Below are 18,945 nucleotides of genomic sequence, written 5' to 3'. Positions count from 1 at the left end.
TATTTTATTATCTACTTAAAAATAAAATAAAAATAAAAAAACAAGACAGAGACCAATTGTTAAGCGGAGAGAACTCAAAACAGAAGTGTGTGTGTACGTATCTCTTGTTTTATTTTTTGTTTTGTCATCTCCAACATCAAAGTTTACTGAAATTCCAATTTTACCCTTTTAGAGAGAGAAAATACTACAAGAGATTAGAGAAAATTGTAGGAGAGAGAATTTTTTTTGTTCTTTTTTGTGCTCCAATGGTTCAACTGGGAACACAAAGAGAAGAAAAAAGAAATTTTATGTCTTTCTTCGACGAGTCTGTCTGAATCTATGATCTTGTGAAAACCCATAAAGCAATCTTTGATGCAGTTATAGGATTGGTAGATTCACTCGTGTATTCGGTGACCGTTGATTTCGTTTGAAAATGAACGGTGGCGATGACGTTGTCGCAGCTCCGGCGGGTCCACCGTCTCCTTTGGAGTGGAAATTCTCTCAGGTGTTTGGTGAACGTACGGCGGGTGAAGAGGTTCAGGAAGGTAATTTGTTGGTGTTGGTGGGTTGGGGAAAGGGATGTGTTTTTTTTTGTGTCAGTTTGTTGGATCCAATTTGTGTTTTGGGATTAGGGTTTGATTCGATCTGTTACGGTTATGGATCGTATTTTTGTGTGACTATGTTGTTTTGTTGAGTAATGTTTGTTTTGGATTTTTGTTCATTGCTATTATCGGTGTTTGGTTTTGGTTTGGGGAAAGTAGTGGGTTTGTTTGACCGAGTGTTTTTTCTGTTGAATGTTTTTTTTTTGCATTGTGAATTTAGTGGATTGGTTTTTCTGACTGAAACTGAGTTGTTGTGACTTGGTTGGTGTTTTCGGGTTTGATTGATGTTTCTTTTGTTAAGAATAGGCTTCTTTAATTTGTTAACTAATTTGTAAGTTTGTTTAAGTATGATTTGTTGGATCTTAAATTCTTAATGTCGTGTTGTGTAGTTTGATTTGATGAGTAGTGTTGAAGTTTGACTGCTGGGTCTGTTGTTATCTGTGCCATTTGACAATGGAAAAACATAAGGTTTTGGCAGAGTTTGCTGGGTTGGAATGAAAAGTATTTAGCTGGTAGTTATAGAGTGGGTGTGTGGCAATTCTCTGCCAAAAAAGAAAACATCATTTTTCGGCCAAAACAAACCAACATGTTATTGGTTGGTCCTAGTGGTAAGGGACTCGAGCACCTCGAGTATGAAGGAAAACTTGGTTTGGAAGAGGAGATCTCGCCTTGTGTGGCGACCAAGTTTCCTGACAGAGATTAGTCACTGCCAAATAGCGGTGAATAATACTTTGTACCTAAAACATGGTTATCAAAAAAGGGAAGGAAAAGTGGAAATATCAGTAGATTCATGGTATGTTTGGATTCGCGTCCAACTTCTTTTTTGCACGTTTCAAGGCTATGCCACTGAAAATTGAGAAGCAACAAAACCTAGTTTTTGCGTTAACGTGAGAATTCAACGTGCTTTTGACCATTGCAATGTGTATCCAAACATGCTATAAGTGATAGAGACCGATATGTTGTGTGCTATATGAAGGTATTGTTTACAATATGGGACTAAGTGCTTTCAAGAAGAGGTGGTTGGAGTGAGATTGACGGGTCAATACCATGATAGTTGCAATAGTCATTGAAAATTTGAAATAGTTTTGTTGCAGGATAATGTGAAACTTTCCTAATTATTTGCCCAAATGTGTTTCTACAGTGGACATAATTTCTGCTATCGAATTTGACAAGTCTGGCGATCATCTTGCTACTGGTGATCGTGGTGGTCGAGTGGTTCTCTTTGAGAGGACGGATACAAAAGATGTAAGCCGGATTTATGCTTAGGCAATCTTTGTTTTAGTAGAAAGAACCTAAACTTATGTTTTGACAGATTTCATGTTTTGCCCGTAGTATTGTATTATGTATGTTTATATGTATGCTGAAACATGCAGCATGGTGAATCTAGAAGGGATTCAGAAAGGATGGATTATTCGATCAGCAGGCATCCTGAATTCCGTTACAAAACAGAGTTTCAGAGTCACGAGCCCGAGGTAATAATCATATTCCCGGCAACGTTCCCCCAACATCATTTGTCTTAGAATATCCAACATATATAATGTGTGATAATTGTTTCAGTTTGACTACCTTAAGAGTTTGGAGATAGAAGAGAAAATCAACAAAATCAGATGGTGCCAAATAGCTAATGGCGCCCTTTTCCTTCTCTCGACAAATGATAAAACCATCAAATTTTGGAAGGTATGAAATAAATGCTGATTTGTAGCATTCTTAGTGCTGTCTCTTATCAATGCATTGTTCACAAGGTTGCACTTTTGTGGAATCAGATAACTTTGCATGTAGAGAGAGTGGTTTTTGAGGGTGAATGCTCGGGTAGGCTGTTTGTTTTCAAGTGTTTAATACGGCGACTTCCTTTCGGAATATCAAAACCTTTCAAGGGCCTTAGCCAACAAATCTGTTGCTGTTTTCCTTCAACTTCTAAACATTTATCATGTTATGTGGCATCTTAATAGTTAAGTGCATTGGGATACGGAGAGAAACATATATGAAAGGAAATGCTATGAAATCACACCGCGGGAAATTCATCTTGAATAAATGTTACATAGTTAGCATATTGAATGTTTGCTTATGCATCTATAAATAATGAATATGGCTGCATTCCACTTTGTTTTTTTTCTTTCATATGAATAATATCATCTATAGGTCTTCTAGATCACCTTTTCTTATCTTTCCTTATCTGAGGGTTGAACAGGTTCAAGAAAAGAAGGTCAAGAAAATTGCTGAGATGAATGTTGACCCTTCTTTGAAAACAATGGGAAATGGCAGTATTGCTAGTTCAAGTAATTTAAGTAATCCTAAGCCAAGCCTTGAAAATGGAGGATATCCTGATTCAGATAGATCATTCAACTATCTTAGCTCTGACTTCTCATTTCCTCCGGGAGGCATACCGTCACTAAGATTACCCGTGGTAGTTGTATTCATCCCTTCCACTTGTAATTATTTTTTCTGATACTTGTTCACTGAGGATAAATTTCCTTTGGCATAAGATACTATAAACAACCAATGAATTAATGTATAAAAATGAAAGTGTTAGTTTAACAGTTCTTACCTTTTCTTCTTTAAAACTGAATACAGTTATGTTGTTTTGTTTCGTATCACTTTAAAGTTAAAATAACCGGGAAGATAAAAGATTGAACTCTCTGGGCTTGGTCAAAGTTTTTAAACAGCCGCTATAGCGGTACTATAAGGGTATAGCGTAGAGGAATTGGGGAAACCGCTATTGTTCCACAATACTCTATTCAGTACACAATATCTATAGTGGTTCAATAACACCACTGCGTAACGGAATTTTAACAATCTGCTATTTTTCATTCATGAAGAAAATGAAAGTAGAATAAGAAATAAAAAGATTGATATTAGAGTTTGATTTCATATTTTGATTATTCCGTTCCTTTTTATAAAAAGATAAATATTAGAGTCTAATCCTGATGCTTTAGAAGAGAAGAAACTATATAAAGTGGTTCAAGTACTTTCATTTCCAAACTATATCTAATGCATGTTTAGGATTTTGGCAGTACTAACTCATTTTGTAAAAAAAGCAGGTAAGTAGTCATGAAACAAGCTTGGTGGCTCGATGCCGTAGAGTTTATGCCCATGCACACGATTATCATATCAATTCTATTTCAAATAACAGGTATTTAGCTTTCTTAGTCCACATGGTATTTTGCTATTGTCTAGTAAGTTTTGGTTGAAATTGAATACGCCGAGGATTCATATTCTAATTTTAAGGCTATTTAAGGTGAATCTTGCTTTGGTAATTTTATTTCCTTTACTGCGGCGGGTGCTCCTAAAATGGATGCATAGTTGTTTTCTTTCTGGAATCTGGAGCATTACTTGATGACTATATGCGTTTTTGTACCTTATTTTTTACTTTCTTACGTAGTTTTATAGATACTGATCAAATTCTGATGGTGTTATGTTGCTGAAACCTTTTAGTGATGGCGAAACTTTCATATCAGCTGATGATTTGAGAATAAATCTTTGGAACCTGGAAATAAGCAGTCAAAGTTTTAATATCGTTGATGTAAAACCTGCAAACATGGAGGATCTGACAGGTAAGCTTGATGATTTTTTTAAATCTGTGCTATAAACATATCTCTGTTGGTAGAACACTAACTATTTAGTTCATATTATTATAGTTGTTACAAGTTGTCGTTGACTGACAAGTGAGTGCTCAATGCCGACCCTGACCTTCTGATATGCCAACCCAACCTAAACTGATAGCCTGATGATCAAAAAAAAAAAATACTTGGTTGGTACTGCATTAAGATTCGCGTAGAACCAATACAGGCCAATGTTATATGTTCATGATTTTTTTTTCTAAACTCCGATACCCAATTTTTCAGTATCAGTATAAATTTGTCACTCTATGGTAATTGAAAGAACTTCACTTTGTCTTTTAATTATTTAGCCGTTAACATCCCAACAAGGTAGATAATTATTGTGCGGTATGCTTAACTATCACATGCTCTATACTTTTTGACCGAGCGTGTTTCGTTGCGGAATGTATATTAGTAAGATGCGAGATCTTACAATCTCACGATCTAGCCCGCACGTTTGACTATCATGTGTGCTACTCCAAGAATAGGATTTACAAACAATAGGATGGAGTTTTAAGGCTGGATTGTCAACCTGTTAAGTGCTGCGGGCTTTCACGAGTCTTGGCGCAAAGTGAAGAAAGAATCATGTTTTTCGATTGTTGCCAACTTGTTCTTGTTTTATATAGTCTTGGCTGAGCCATGACCCTATATATTGTTATTGTAGAGGTTATAACATCAGCAGAATTCCACCCTACACATTGTAATACATTGGCATATAGCAGTTCAAAGGGTTCAATCCGTCTAATTGACTTGCGGCAGTCAGCGTTATGTGATTCTCATGCCAAACTGTAAGTACTTCTTCTTTAGTTCTTTTTATGTTCTTCACTGTTAATCTTGTTGATTCCTAACCAATAAATAAGTATCGTGCTCCTCCCATACAGCTTACATTAGAACTGAAAAGATGACTTCGATGCGGACCATTAAATTGTTGCTTATCTTAAAAGAAGATTTTTTTATGAAGCCTATGCATGCCATTTATGCACTTTCATATTCTTTCTAGACTCTAATAGGCAATGCCCTTTGATGCAGGTTCGAGGAACAGGAGGCTCCAGGATCCAGATCATTTTTCACCGAGATCATTGCTTCTATATCTGACATAAAATTTGGGAAGGATGGAAGATACATACTCAGTCGTGATTACATGACTTTAAAGGTTTGGAAGTTTTACGATATATAAATTAACGCTTCTGTTAAAGCTTTCACAATATTCGGACTTCAGAAGTAGACCCCCTTATTTTTGTCAATCAAATTCCTTCAACTTTCAAACAGCATCCCATTAGTCAATTTTTGCTAAAAAGATTAATACTATCTGAATTGTGAATATTGATTTAGCTTTTATGTTCCTTTGAATTTCATCTCATTTTTACTCTTCTTGACTTGTTTATCAGTTATGGGACATTAATATGGATTCAGGTCCTGTTGCTACTTACCAGGTTCATGAGTATCTAAGACCTAAGGTTAGGTTCCTGTGGTTGCATAAGGGATGATTAACCTTAAATTTATTTCTGCTGCTTTATTGTGTTATAATAACTAACTATGTTTTGGTTTGGACTTGCCAGCTTTGTGATTTATATGAAAACGATTCGATTTTTGATAAGTTCGAGTGCTGTCTGAGCGGCGATGGACTACGAGTAGCAACTGGTTCTTACAGGTCTGTGATACAAACTTAATCCATGGTTCAATTGTCTCTGGAATTGTTTATCACCCTGCATGTTACTATTTTGTTTCATTTGTGTTGCCAGCAATTTATTCCGAGTATTCGGCTGTTCTCCTGGAAGTACCGAGGCTACAACTTTGGAAGCCAGTAAAAATCCAATGAGGTAAGTTTATTAGAGCTCCGACTTCAAGAATATAGTTTTCACTTTCAGTTAACATTGTGGGATCTAAATTAACTTTGCACGTTTTATCAGAAGACAAGTTCCGACTCCTTCAAGGCCGTCTAGATCACTTGGAAATAGTCTAACACGAGTTGTAAGACGGGGTGAGTTTTCTTTCGTTTTCTCTTATCGCATCATATTTTTTTGTTTCTTCTACAGATAATCACAAGTTTATGTTTCTATACAGGAGCAGAAAACCCCGGTGTTGATGCAAACGGGAATTCGTTTGATTTCACAACAAAGCTGTTGCACTTAGCATGGCATCCATCTGAAAATTCAATTGCCTGTGCTGCAGCAAATAGCTTGTACATGTACTATGCATAAAGAGAGAGGGAGAGAGACGATTGAAGATTATATCATACATGCGCGTTTTGCTTGTGGAAACGGCTTCTTTTCCATTCCTACCAACCACACTAAGTTGGAGGCTATTACATTAACTCTCACTCACACTACAGGTGCCCTTCAGAGCTTTTAGACAAGATCCAGAAGTGGCTGTTTCCCAATTCTGGGGTAGGAGAAAAAGAACTTTTTTTTTCCTTTTTGTTTCGCGGTTCACCACCTCCTTTTCGACGCTAATATTCTTTCTCCTATTTCTGTATCTTCTTCTGAAAGAGGAGGAGGTGCAGTCAATGTTTCAAAAATTGTGTTTTGGCTTGCAAGTGAAGATGAAAAACTGTGATTGTAGCTCTCCTACAACAGATACTAAAGAATGTTCAATATCTGCCACTAGGGAAGTTTATTTGGAAAATGTAGTTTTTGTTTTTTTGTTGTTTCTAGGACAGATATTTGGAGCAGTTAAAACCAAAACCTCTAGTACGTCATTTTTTCATTGATTATTTTTGTGTTGGAATTCTATCTGACATGTTTCAAAGTCTTATTTTGTTGTACCCTTTAATCTGTGTAAAAGGTAATAAGTTTAGGTTGCTATATTGTCTATGCTTCCTTTCATTCTGGTGAGATATGCCACCAAATTTGCTGGTTCTCCATAGTAGTATGTAGTTAGGGTATGATTGGTTGAAAAAGCACAAGTGAGAAGTGAGAGTTTTGTTGTGACATTGTAGGATTAACATGTTTGTCTCTGCTTTCCTTGCTTCAGAATGTGGCCTATCAAGCTCACATGTAACTAGTGCCATGGCTAAATGTTCTGCCTCATCAATGGATCAAGCAGCATTTGACTAACTGATTATGTCATGTCTTTAATTTTACATAAATAAGACATTTTTTGAGGACCTTTGATTATTTCAGAATTTGGATTACATCCATGTGTTAATAACGAGAATTTAAGAACAAGTTTGCCACACTAATTGCAAAGAAAATGTTTGGACTGATGATTATGAGACAGTTCAATTTTCAAATCAATCTCTTACTCCCTCTTTTCCTAAAGCTAATAAATGTTTCATATACACAACCCCTTTTCAATATCACAATGTACTGATGAAATCATGAAATGACTAATGTCGAATGGTTGTAATAGAGAGAAGTCCAATATGTTATATTGGCAACTTGTTAAAAAGTATCACTATAATTCATTCCAAAAATTTTATAGTTGATCACTAGGGAGCCTTCATTCGATCAATTTTCCGTCTTTCACCATATAAAGCCAACAACTATTAACTAAATACTTTTTGGGGGGATACTATAATACTTCCCATTTGATATCTATATATCCGAGAATCAATAAATTCTACTTCACATTGTTTACAAAATTTTGTTTGGTCTTTTTTATCTCCGATTACTCGATAATTTCCTCAAGCACAAATCCCACTTTTTATAGGCCCGAAAATTCTTTCACAAAATAATCCATCTTTTTCAGGCTTATTGGTTTTATAATGAAGAGTATAGGGTTTTGTTACCTCCCCAACAGTTTCTCCATTAGGTAGGATTTTTTTTGCCCAAACACTTATTTGTTCAGGAGAAACTGATCCAATTCGAAGGTGTTGATGTTTATACTGATCAATCATAAAATAAAATTTCCGATTCAATCCAATTAAACTTCCTTTCTTTGAATCTGTAAGTCTTCTCTAGATACAAGGAAATGATTCAGTTCCAAAGCCAAAGGTCGTAGTTTTCGAACGAGTAATCGAAAAGATTCTGTAGCATCCACAGGTTTCGGTATTGTTCCTCCAATAATTGTAGTTCCAAGTACTTCTTGACGAGCTTTAATATGATCAGATTTATAAGTCAGCATCTCTTGTAAAATATGAGCAACACTGAATCCCTCGAGGGCCCAAACCTCCATTTCGCCTACCCGTTGTCCTATTAGTTTGGCCCTTCCTTTAAGGGATTGCTGTGTAACAAGTGCATAAGGTCCACTAGAACATCCGTGTATTTTATCATCAAATTGATGAATTAATTTCAAGATATAAGGCTTTCCTATTATAACGGACTGTTCAAAAGGATTCCCTGTTCTTCCATCAAATAATCTGCTCTTTCCCGGATACTCAGGTTCAAATATCCATGGATTCGATGTTTGTTTACTCGCCTCATATAATTCAGAAAACACAAGTTTTCTAGAAGCCTCGGTATTCAAGAATAAAAACATAAGGCATAGAAGACTAGCATGTATAATGCAACTGGGAATATAATGATAACACAAATCAATATAAAGCATAAATATATTATGTTTTGGGTCAATACCTATATAAAAAGAAATGAGAAGATCCAACTCAAGTTTTTGGATCGGATCTACGGATGGAGATGTCGTCGGATGAGAGTCTACAATGTGTGATTTTATGTGCTGAACATGTATAACAAAGTTTTGATGAATGCAAAAAAAAAAAATCAAAGAAAATATCACACACATCATCAAATAAAGAAGAAAGTCTGAACCAAATAAAAAAAACAAGAAGTTTCTGGTGATTTGTGCAAACGAATCAAATGCTAAAGAGCATCATCAAGAAACGATGTAATTTACTAAAACTTCGCTTGTGATGATATGCTTTATTATTTTTTCTATAGAATAAAAAATGTAATATGAAATTTGTCACTCTCAAAGTACAATACTAAAGTCATAAGACAAGCACGCATACACACTTCATATGCTTTCAAAGTTTCTTCAAAATCACATAGGTTTCGACAAAACTCTTTAAAAACATAGTATAACACATACTTCATGTGCTTTCAAAGTTTCTTCAAAATCACCTAGGTTTCGACAATACTCTTTAAAAACAAAGTATAATTGAGTGCGATGATTACATAAATGATTATATAGAAAAACTCACACGCTAATCAATTATGGCATCTGTATAATTAATAATGGGGTGAACTCGCTTAATAATCAATTAGGGAATTTTTATAATCAATTATGTTTTTTATTATAAAAAAAATTAGTAAGTGATAATCAATTATGATCGTAGCATAATTGATTATGATGCGTATCCAACTCTAAAAATGTTTCCTTTCTTGACTAAATATTTTACTATTCAAAGAGAAAACGTGTTCATTTAAAAACACGAGAATTCTGAACATTATCGTTTCCTATACTCTTTCTTACTTGCTCCAAAATTTTCTTATACATTTAAAATATTATTTTAGAGTTGAGAGAGTAAACATTTAGTAGAGTTTGTCATGTGTAACTACGACTTTATCCTCCATATTTGTAATTGTAAAGCAAGAGATAATTATTCTCTTGAACTCTAATAAGCTATAAAAGTTGCTAGCTTAACTTGAGATAAAAGTTTGGTGTAAAAATGTTGTGGGCTGATCTCATGTTAAAAGCTTTGTGATAGTTGAAGTCTCAAGGTTTTGGGTCGAACCAGAATATAATTCGGTGTTTTTTCTTTGATCTCTCAACTTTTTTTCTTCTTAATTCTTATTTACTTGTCTTTCTTTTCTTCCTGTACATTTCTTCTTAAAATCAATTTAAAAACTAATTTAATTTTTCAACTCTTTCAAAGCTTTTTATATCACAATTTATCTCTCTATTGTATTTGAAGTTGCTTGGGTAACACAATAGTCCCATGGACATGAACATGTGTTGGAACAGGCGCAATTAAGGGTTGGCATCAAAACTAAAATGTAAAATAGTGGCAGTAAAGTCGAGCAAGGTTCAAGAGAAACATATTGTCCAACAGTTCGTTAACGGCTTGTAGTACAAGGTTAGTCTGCAACAATTGAAAATCGGGTAAGACTTCTTGTTATGTCACTAAAGGTGAAATTTGAGGTCTACTCGAAGGCAATTGAACAAATTCAGCTACTTGAGGCGTTTGGACTATATCTAGATACAACAGAATCAAAACTGTTGAATTTGCGACGCTTTGCTAAAGAGGTGGAAATAGAGGTGGTTGATTGACTGCTTGAGCTGAAGCATCGATGATGGCTTCTCGAGCAGCAATTGAACGAGTAGCTTTGGATCCAACCATCACTTGAAAATGTACAAATTAGAGATTCAGAAATTCAAGAAATCGAGGTTGAGATAGAGTTTGATTGGATCAAACGCGACGAATCCTCGTGTTTAATTCAGATTGCTCCTAGTTCAGTGACATGAGAAAGTTACAAACTGATGAATTACAAAGCGATCATGAAATTGTGGAAAACGCAGAAATCACAAGTTGATTCCCAATGACGGCGCCACAATTCTGTTCCGAAACCACAAATAGAGCGAGGATCGAAAGTGATGGTGGATCTGAGCTTTCGGCTCGTTGGAGAGGGGGCTGACCTGCAAGGTTAGCACTATAATGCTCAAGTCAGTAGTGAGGAAGAAAAACGAGATGAAATTGTGTTTAAAACTTGTTACTTGAATTTGGCGTATTCTTTATATATAATAGAGAGGAAATAACAAACTCGTTATTTGTTAGGAGTGAATTGCGGAGAGTCATTGGATGTATTTGTTGTTGAGACATTTGTTATCGTAATGATGATAATTTTTATATGCTAAGAAGATTTTAAATAAAATACTATTTTCTCATAGTGGTCGGTCGGGGTCGATATAACCGGCGCAAATTAACTAAAAATAACAATAATATATATATATATATATATATATATATATATATATATATATATATATATATATATATATATATATATATATATATATATATATATATATATATATATATATATATATATATATATATATATATATATATATATATATATATATATATATATATATATATATATTATGGAAACATATTTCTTTTATTTGTTTTGCTTGTATATTTATTTTCTAATCCTATTTTGATACGTGATGTAAGTTATAAACAAATGTTGTTTAACTATTTTTATGTTAGATGCGTTATTTACTAGTGAATTACAAATGACTCATTGTATTTTTGAATGAGTCCGCACTCGTGTCACATATGGGTGTCCATATAACATAAACATAGATGAATGATGGGGATAGAAAGAGAAACAAAAACAAAATGTGGTTTTGAACGAGTGTTATACTAACATTTAAGTATAGAAATATATTGTTGGTTTATTTAGTAATTTTGGATTTAAATTCAGTAAGACTTTTTCTTAACACAATCCATCCATGTAACTTGTATCTAACTACCATTCTGACTGGGCAAAACAAACCAGCGTTACAAACGTTAATTCAAGTCTAGCACATCGAGTAGAGACAAGATTCACCCGTTTCCTGTAAATTGCATTAATCAAAATTCAGGTACTGAAATCAAATCTCCTGTTTCATCATTCTTAATGTTCATACTCTTTTTCTCACGTAATTTACTACATTCTTTCATTCCTACCTTCTTTATGTCTAACAAATGAGGATCCATCTCTTAATAAATTGTAATTTATATAATAAAAATCCATAAGTTTCATCCAAATTTGTTATGTATAGAATAAAATACGCATCAATTTAAATATTATAATCTGATCTGAAATGGATCTAGATAGCTGGCCGGAGTTGATATTGGACGGTCTAGGACCGCGGTTGAGCTCTCCAAGAGATGATAACACCGCAATTTGTTATGGGTTTGCCTTTCAGTTATGTATTTTTTGTTATAAAAAATATATCACCCAAAATATATTGAATTATTGAGCTTTTTTATTTTGTGTACAATGAAGGCCAAGAGATTTGTGTATGAAAAAACATCAAATTATGAAACTTTTATAAAAAAAATCAATGAGTATTTCACCTTTGTTAATATATCTTGATACTTTTGTATAGAAAAAAAACTCAATGGCATCAAAGATTCCTCAAATGCAATCAAAGGTAGCTCAAGCATCAGCAGCAGTGTCAAGCCATGGAAGTTCATATTACAAGCTGTTAATGGAGCAGAACAAACACTATATCCAAGAACCACCTACGGTTGAGAAGTGTCAATCATTGGCCAAACAATTGTTCTATACTCGACTCGCCAGGTACGATGTATATGAATTAAATCCTTATTGTTTATATTATGATTACATGTTTTTCTTTCAAGTGTTGAACTTGATGTTTGTGTTTTTGTAGTATTCCTCATCGTTACAATGTATTAAAGAAGGAATTGGAGTATGCTATGAAGAACAAGCAGGATCTGAACGTGGAGAATGCTGGATATGCTGCTTTGTTTGGACTTGAGTGTTTTGCATGGTTTTGTGGGGGTGAGATTGTAGGAAGAGGATTCACTATCACTGGCTACTATGTTTAATTGTTGAAATTTTGCATGTTTAGATCATAAGATCTTTTTGATTCACTTTAATTTTGATGTCATGAAATGACATAGTAATTGTTTGTGACATGGATAAGCTTTATATATGGTGAAGATTCATATTGCTTTTTAAATCATGAATTATTGTACTTTGCTTTTCAATTCTTTACATGCAATCACTGCATTTTTCTTCAACATCCATCAATTTCAATTTAAGCAAACAATCTCACAGAAAACCCAAATTTCTAGTTTCTTTGATTCTTCCATTTTTTTGTTTTCCCTACGACAACCCCAACAATTGATCCAGAGCAGAACATCACATCGTTGTATTATGTTGATTCCAGGGACGTGCCCAAGTTCGTTACTCTTTCCCCGCAACTCGGACAGTGACAACTATCTTGCATGGACACTTTCAATGCGAAAAGCTTTAGGCACTAAAAACAAGTTTTGAATTCGTTGATGGTACGAAACCAATATCAGACATTAAATATAATATTACAATGTAAAGGTTTAATAAACAACAAGATTGTTTGGATATATTAAACTAACAAAACTTAAACTTATCAACAAAATCACTATCAATTCTAAGAAAACAATCAACTTAAACATGCAGGTGCACAATGAATAAAGATGATGATAAAGAGAATAACGGCGCAAAGATTAATGAGAGAGAATAAAGTTGTTGATCCTACTTGCGTTGTTAATAAATGATAGTTACTACAAGACTATTTATACAAAAGAAAATTGTCACCTAAGCCCTAACAGACTAAACTTAGTGAACAAGTTTAGGGTACAAACAGTACAATACTAAGAAATACTAAAGTACCCTTACTACTAAACAGCTAAGTTAATGGGACCCAGAAGGTAACATCTTCTGGTCAACACTATCTTCTGAGTAACCATCAGAAGATCAGCCCACATCAGAACTTCTGATGTTCAACTTCTGAATATTGAATTACTCTTCAATACCATATATTCAGCTCGCTAAAATCTACAACACCAACTCCATCCCTCAAACGGATAAGGTGTTCAGTCTTGACATTCTTCATCAGAACATCTGCAAGTTTCTTCTGATTGCTACAGTGTGCAACTTCTGATACTCCATTTAGAAATGCAGATTTCTCCTTGAAAACCCATCTGACGCTGATGGTTTTCTTCTCCTTTGGAAGCTTAGTTAACTTCCAAGTCTTGTTTCCTTCTAAAGCCTCAAGTTCTTCTTTTATGGCATTCAGCCAGCCTTTCTTTTCGAGTGATTCTTCAATACCCAATAGTTCAGAATCTCCTTCTGATTCTGGAACCATATCTCCTTCTAGATTTTCTTCGGAAGTTTGATTACCACCAGAAGTTCCACCTTTGTTAACTTCTGGGTCTTGTTCAAAACCACCACCTTTAGAAGTTGGATCGCCTTCAGAAGTTCCAACTTCATAATCTTTTCTTTCAGAATCAAGACCACCGTCAGAAGCTGGACTACCTTCAGAAGCTCCGCCTTCAGAAGTTCCATTTTCAACGTCATGATTAACACCAGAAACACGGTCATCTCTAGAAGCTTGTCCTCCAGAACCTATGTCTTCAGAGTTTTCCCTTCCAGAAGCATGACCACCACCAGATTCTTGATCATCATCAAAATCTGGATCAGAATCAGATTCACCATCTGACTCATCTTCAGAGTCTCCAGAAGATTCTTCATCTTCTGACTCTAACTCTTCTTCAGAACTTTCAAGTTCCGACTCATCTTCAGAAGCAGAATCTTCTTCTGATTCTGACTCATCTTCTGATTCTGACTCATCTTCTGATTCTCCTTCAGACTCAGAATCACCTTCGGATTCTGACTTGTCTTCAGCTTTAGAGTCATCTTCTAACTCTGACTTATTTTCAGAAGAAACCTCAGATTCTGACTCTTCTTCAGAATCTTCAAAGTCATCTTCTGATTCTGAATCATATAAAAACACTCCTTCAGAATATTCAGAGTTATCTTCTTCCCCTTCAGAATCAGAAAACGACAAACTCACAGGTTCCTCATCAGATTCATAAGCCATTAATAGCACAGGTTCATCATCAGAATCTCCTCTAGCTATTTTTGCTTCTTCTTTGTTTGACCAACAATCTTTAGCAAAGTGGTCAAACCTATTACAACAGTAACACTGAACCACTCTCTTGTCATACTTCTCCTTTCCCTTCTGATGTTTCTCCTCATCAGAATAGAAGACTTCTGACTTCTGCAACCTACCATGTTTTTTCAGCTTCTGGTCCTTCTTGATAAAAGAAGCCTTCAGAGCTTGCTCAACTTCCCTCTCAGAAGTTCTTTCAGTCAGACGCAACTCCTGTGCTTCTAAACTGCTTTGCAACTCTTCTATTCTCATGGTTTCCAGATCTTTAGAATGTTCAATAGATACAACAATATAATCAAATTGAGGAGTAAGAGACCTCAATATCTTCTCTATGAGTACTCGTTCAGAAAGGGTTTCTCCACAAGCCTTCATCTCATTAGTGATCACAATCACTCTAGAGATATACTCAGAAACTTTCTCATTGTTCTTCATGTTGAGATTCTCATATTGCATTCTCATGGATTGAAGCTTCACCTTCTTCACTAATACGTCACGACCGTAACACCTGACCAGTATATCCCACGCCTCCTTTGACGTCATAGAATCAACAATCTTCTCAAACACATTCACATCCACACACTGATAGATGAAGAACAACGCCTTTTGATCTCTCTTCTTCGTCTCTCTCTGCGCTTCTCTTTGTTCTTCTGTTGCATCCGCTGCAACCGAAACATATCCTCCAGTGACAAGATCTAGAACATCTTGAGCACCAAATAATACACGCATTTGAATCATCCATCTATTCCAGTTTTTACCATCAAGAACTGGAAGTTTGGTATTCAAGTTGCTTCCACTCATCTTTAAACTTGTGCAGACAAAAACAGATTTCACTCACAACTTTGTTTCCCGGAAACAAAATCAATCACACAGTCACACAAACTCGCGTTCACTCGTGTTTCCCTGTGTTTGGAACCGGAGCTCTAGATACCAATTGTTGGTGCACAATGAATAAAAATGATGACAAAGAGAATAACGATGCAAATATTAATGAGAGAGAATAAAGTTGTTGATCCTACTTGTGTTGTTAATAAATGATAGCTACTACAAGGCTATTTATACAAAAGAAAATTGCCACCTAAGCCCTAACAGACTAAACTTAGTGAACAAGTTTAGTGTACAAACAGTACAATACTTAGAAATACTAAAGTACCCTTACTACTAAACAGCTAAGCTAATGGGACCCAGAAGGTAACATCTTCTGGTCAACACTATCTTCTGAGTAACCATCAGGAGATCAGCCCACATCAGAACTTCTGAATATTGAATTACTCTTCAATAGCAATTATAATCAAAATGTAAATAAAGAGAGAGAAAGATAGTAGTCTGGATGTATAGTGGTTTAACAATTCATCCTCCCCATGTATATTTTACTCTCCAATGATTGTCCATTAAAAGTTTGTTATTCTTCCATTATTATTTTAACAAAATTACACAAAATTGTTTTGTACAATCACAATTCAAATAATGCTGAAAATAAAGATCTTTGATCAGAATCCTCTTTGACTTGTATACAACATCTAACACTAAATTCTTGCGTAATATTTATTCGGCCGCGGCTTAAATATTTTAGCTCCAAGAATGTTGTTCTAAGTCACTGTTCTGCACTGATCTTTACTCGACCCTACAGGTATTTTGAGTCTTGGACTGTCTGAAGATGAAAAAAACTCCAACTTTGTCTGTAGGCTTCCACATAGCTCTACCAAAGTAATCCCAAAGAGAAGAAACTCCTTTTTTTCTGCAGAATTTGTCGATCCCAACCACAATCACACACACAAATGCAAACTCCTGAAATATTAAAAAAATCTCCACAAAAACATTAATCACAACAACGATCCTCCTCACAGATCTCACACAAGAAGAGAGAGCTTAATCCAAACGATAGTGGATGATATAAGAGGTTAAAGATGAAGAGATTTCGTTTGTAAAATTGAAAACAAAATTCAAAACCTTTTTTAAAAGTTGAGAGAAAATGTGTGTTGTGAGTTCTAAATCATAAAGTTGATGTGTATGTTATGCACATTGTGAAAGGGATTCGAGAGAAAGATTTATATATGTGTTGAAAAGCTAACACGAAAATAAGAGAAAATGCTATTTGATTTGAGTCACAGGCAATGAGTACGAGTCGAGTCAAGAGAGTAGATGATTTGAATTAAGATCTAATAACCAAGAAAAAGTGTTCCCATGATTCGAATCAAGCTTTTTATGATTCGAGTTATGTGATTTGAGTCAACAAAATCTCTAATTTGAATCATATCCACATAACCAAAACCCAAAATCATTTATATGTGTATGATTCGAGTTAAGCATATATGTGATTCCAGAAGATGGACTGATCAAGACTTAAGGGTGTTAATTCAAAGTGTTTCTTTTGCTTAGCCCCTGTATTTTGGGCATGCTTTGTTTTCATATGACTAAATATGTATTGGCCTTGTTTCCAATAATTGAGAGTGATGCATTAGTATCTTGATCAACATTTGCACTATTGGTTGAGGTTTGTCTACTCCTGATCTAATGTATGTATGTACTAACATACTATATTCTGTGATGACTGACCAATATTTTTGAGGAATATCTTTGTCAAATTATGGCCAAAAGGGAGAGTAACAGTGTGTAAAGGGTATTTGTTTTGACTACTAACAACTGATTGTGAGGAGCTGATATCTGCAGATCTCTAATGTGTTTAGTACTGCTTGTTCTGATTTTCTAGTATTTTATGGAATGCGCACATGCTAAAACATCTGGCCTGACATATGGCTCATATCTGTGTGTGTTGATTTTATTATGTGTTAGTAGTTGCTTCTGATCTTTGACTATCTCTGATGTGTTTAGTACTCATTGGTACTAACTTTTTTGGTTTTCTGGTATTCTTTGGAATGCACACATGCTGAAAAATCCGACCAGACATTTGGCCCAGATTTGTTTGTGCTAATCTGACTATGTGTTAGTAGTAGCTTCTAATCTTTGACTACTGAATACTAACTGTGTGTTTATGCATTGACTAAGTCACTTGAATGATTGCATGGATGACTTTTTTTGGAGCTAGAATTGTGTAGCATTCTCATGTATGTGTAACTACCTCATGACTTATGTGGGTGTAACTACCTCATGACCTCTGACATGCAAAGTCATGTGTGAGTAACTACCTCATGATTTTTGTCCATGATACAAATATTTTGTTGCTATTCTGACTTATGTTATTGTTGATGTGTTGCTCTGATGGATATTCTTCTATTGCTGCTGATGGTTGTTCTGAGTATGAGATCTCTAATACTCAGTTATGATTTCTTCTTGAAGAGTTGTTTTGTCAAAATTTACCAAAGGGGAAGATTAATGTTCCTTTTAGATTGGTTGAATTATGCAAAACAACATGGAGTTTGTTTAAGCTAGTTCTGATGCAGAAGGGACACGTGTGGAACCCGGTGTTCCAACATGTGTGCTGCAACATCTGGTCTCTTACAAAAGACAAATGTTATTGCAATTTTGGTTCTGACTTATTCTATCCAAGATTCACTCTACAAAGAAGATCCATAGATTCATGATGAATAGTTAATTTGGATGTTCTGGTGCAACATATGGAACTCAATGTTCCAGCATGTGCAGTACAACACTTGGCCTTATCAGCAGGTCATATGGATGTTGTTTGGGGTACAATTTATCATTATTATTTAATTAGATTTGTTGTAGTTAATTTAGAAATGTTTGTTTGATTTTTTTGACAGTTGGAGATGTTCAAATTAATTTAAGTGGAGATTAAAATTTGAATTTGAAATATAACAAATCATATCTAATTGTTGAAGACATTTATGGAGAAGATCATTGTCCAACAAAATCAGCTATTTTCATATTTAGGGGGAGATCTAAATAGAAAGTCACTAGGATTAAGAAGAGGCATTGAACATCATAGAGTTTGATGTTCTTATAAGACTAATTGTACTAATTCAAAGTAGTGAATTTCCTTTATTGGGTAGAGTGTCGTCTAAACGTTGGTGTTTTTTGCACCGAACTAGGTTCACAATATCTGGCGTTATTCATCGTTTTTACATTGATTATGTGTTGTTGTCCATCTGTGTATTAAATCTGGTTTAACTTGATGGACTGGATGTTCCAACATCTGTCCCCTCAAGAATAAAATTTCAGTAGTGTATACCACCCTTCGACCAGAAACCACCATGGATCCTAGATGTGGAGTCGAGTATTTT

The 18,945-nt window shown here is 34.8% G+C and overlaps 3 protein-coding genes across 5 annotated transcripts; 2 read left to right on the top strand and 1 right to left on the bottom strand.

The window, feature by feature from the left end:
* The first annotated feature begins 100 nt into the window (after nucleotides 1–100).
* On the top strand, nucleotides 101–6,983 carry LOC131654191 (serine/threonine protein phosphatase 2A 55 kDa regulatory subunit B beta isoform). 3 transcript variants are annotated; one of them, XM_058924614.1, is made up of 14 exons: nucleotides 101–524; nucleotides 1,723–1,826; nucleotides 1,955–2,053; nucleotides 2,139–2,258; nucleotides 2,770–2,985; nucleotides 3,620–3,711; nucleotides 4,014–4,132; nucleotides 4,842–4,965; nucleotides 5,207–5,330; nucleotides 5,566–5,634; nucleotides 5,737–5,828; nucleotides 5,920–5,997; nucleotides 6,088–6,158; nucleotides 6,242–6,983. In XM_058924614.1, the coding sequence occupies exons 1-14, from the start codon at nucleotides 413–415 to the stop codon at nucleotides 6,376–6,378; spliced, it is 1,557 nt and encodes a 518-aa protein (XP_058780597.1). In that variant the 5' UTR covers nucleotides 101–412; the 3' UTR covers nucleotides 6,379–6,983. The 3 variants fall into 3 exon arrangements, with proteins under 3 accessions (XP_058780597.1, XP_058780598.1, XP_058780596.1); XM_058924615.1 differs by having other exon boundaries at nucleotides 2,770–2,988; nucleotides 6,091–6,158; XM_058924613.1 differs by having other exon boundaries at nucleotides 106–524; nucleotides 2,770–2,988.
* A 4,448-nt stretch (nucleotides 6,984–11,431) lies between these two features.
* LOC131654192 (uncharacterized) lies at nucleotides 11,432–12,772 on the top strand. The gene is made up of 3 exons (XM_058924616.1): nucleotides 11,432–11,665; nucleotides 12,176–12,369; nucleotides 12,461–12,772. The coding sequence occupies exons 2-3, from the start codon at nucleotides 12,188–12,190 to the stop codon at nucleotides 12,636–12,638; spliced, it is 360 nt and encodes a 119-aa protein (XP_058780599.1). The 5' UTR covers nucleotides 11,432–11,665; nucleotides 12,176–12,187; the 3' UTR covers nucleotides 12,639–12,772.
* An 828-nt stretch (nucleotides 12,773–13,600) lies between these two features.
* Nucleotides 13,601–14,674, bottom strand: LOC131651560 (uncharacterized). The gene is made up of 3 exons (XM_058921217.1): nucleotides 14,455–14,674; nucleotides 13,903–14,124; nucleotides 13,601–13,731 (listed from the first exon to the last, which is right to left on the bottom strand). Exons 1-3 carry the CDS (start codon nucleotides 14,672–14,674, stop codon nucleotides 13,601–13,603), a joined length of 573 nt encoding a protein of 190 aa, XP_058777200.1.
* Between the last annotated feature and the right edge of the window lie 4,271 nt (nucleotides 14,675–18,945).

The sequence above is a fragment of the Vicia villosa genome, linkage group LG2, assembly GCF_029867415.1.
Source record: "Vicia villosa cultivar HV-30 ecotype Madison, WI linkage group LG2, Vvil1.0, whole genome shotgun sequence".
In the NCBI taxonomy this organism is placed as follows: domain Eukaryota; kingdom Viridiplantae; phylum Streptophyta; class Magnoliopsida; order Fabales; family Fabaceae; genus Vicia; species Vicia villosa.
The sequence above is the reverse complement of the archived record's forward strand: the minus strand, read 5'-3'. Positions and strand labels throughout refer to the sequence as shown.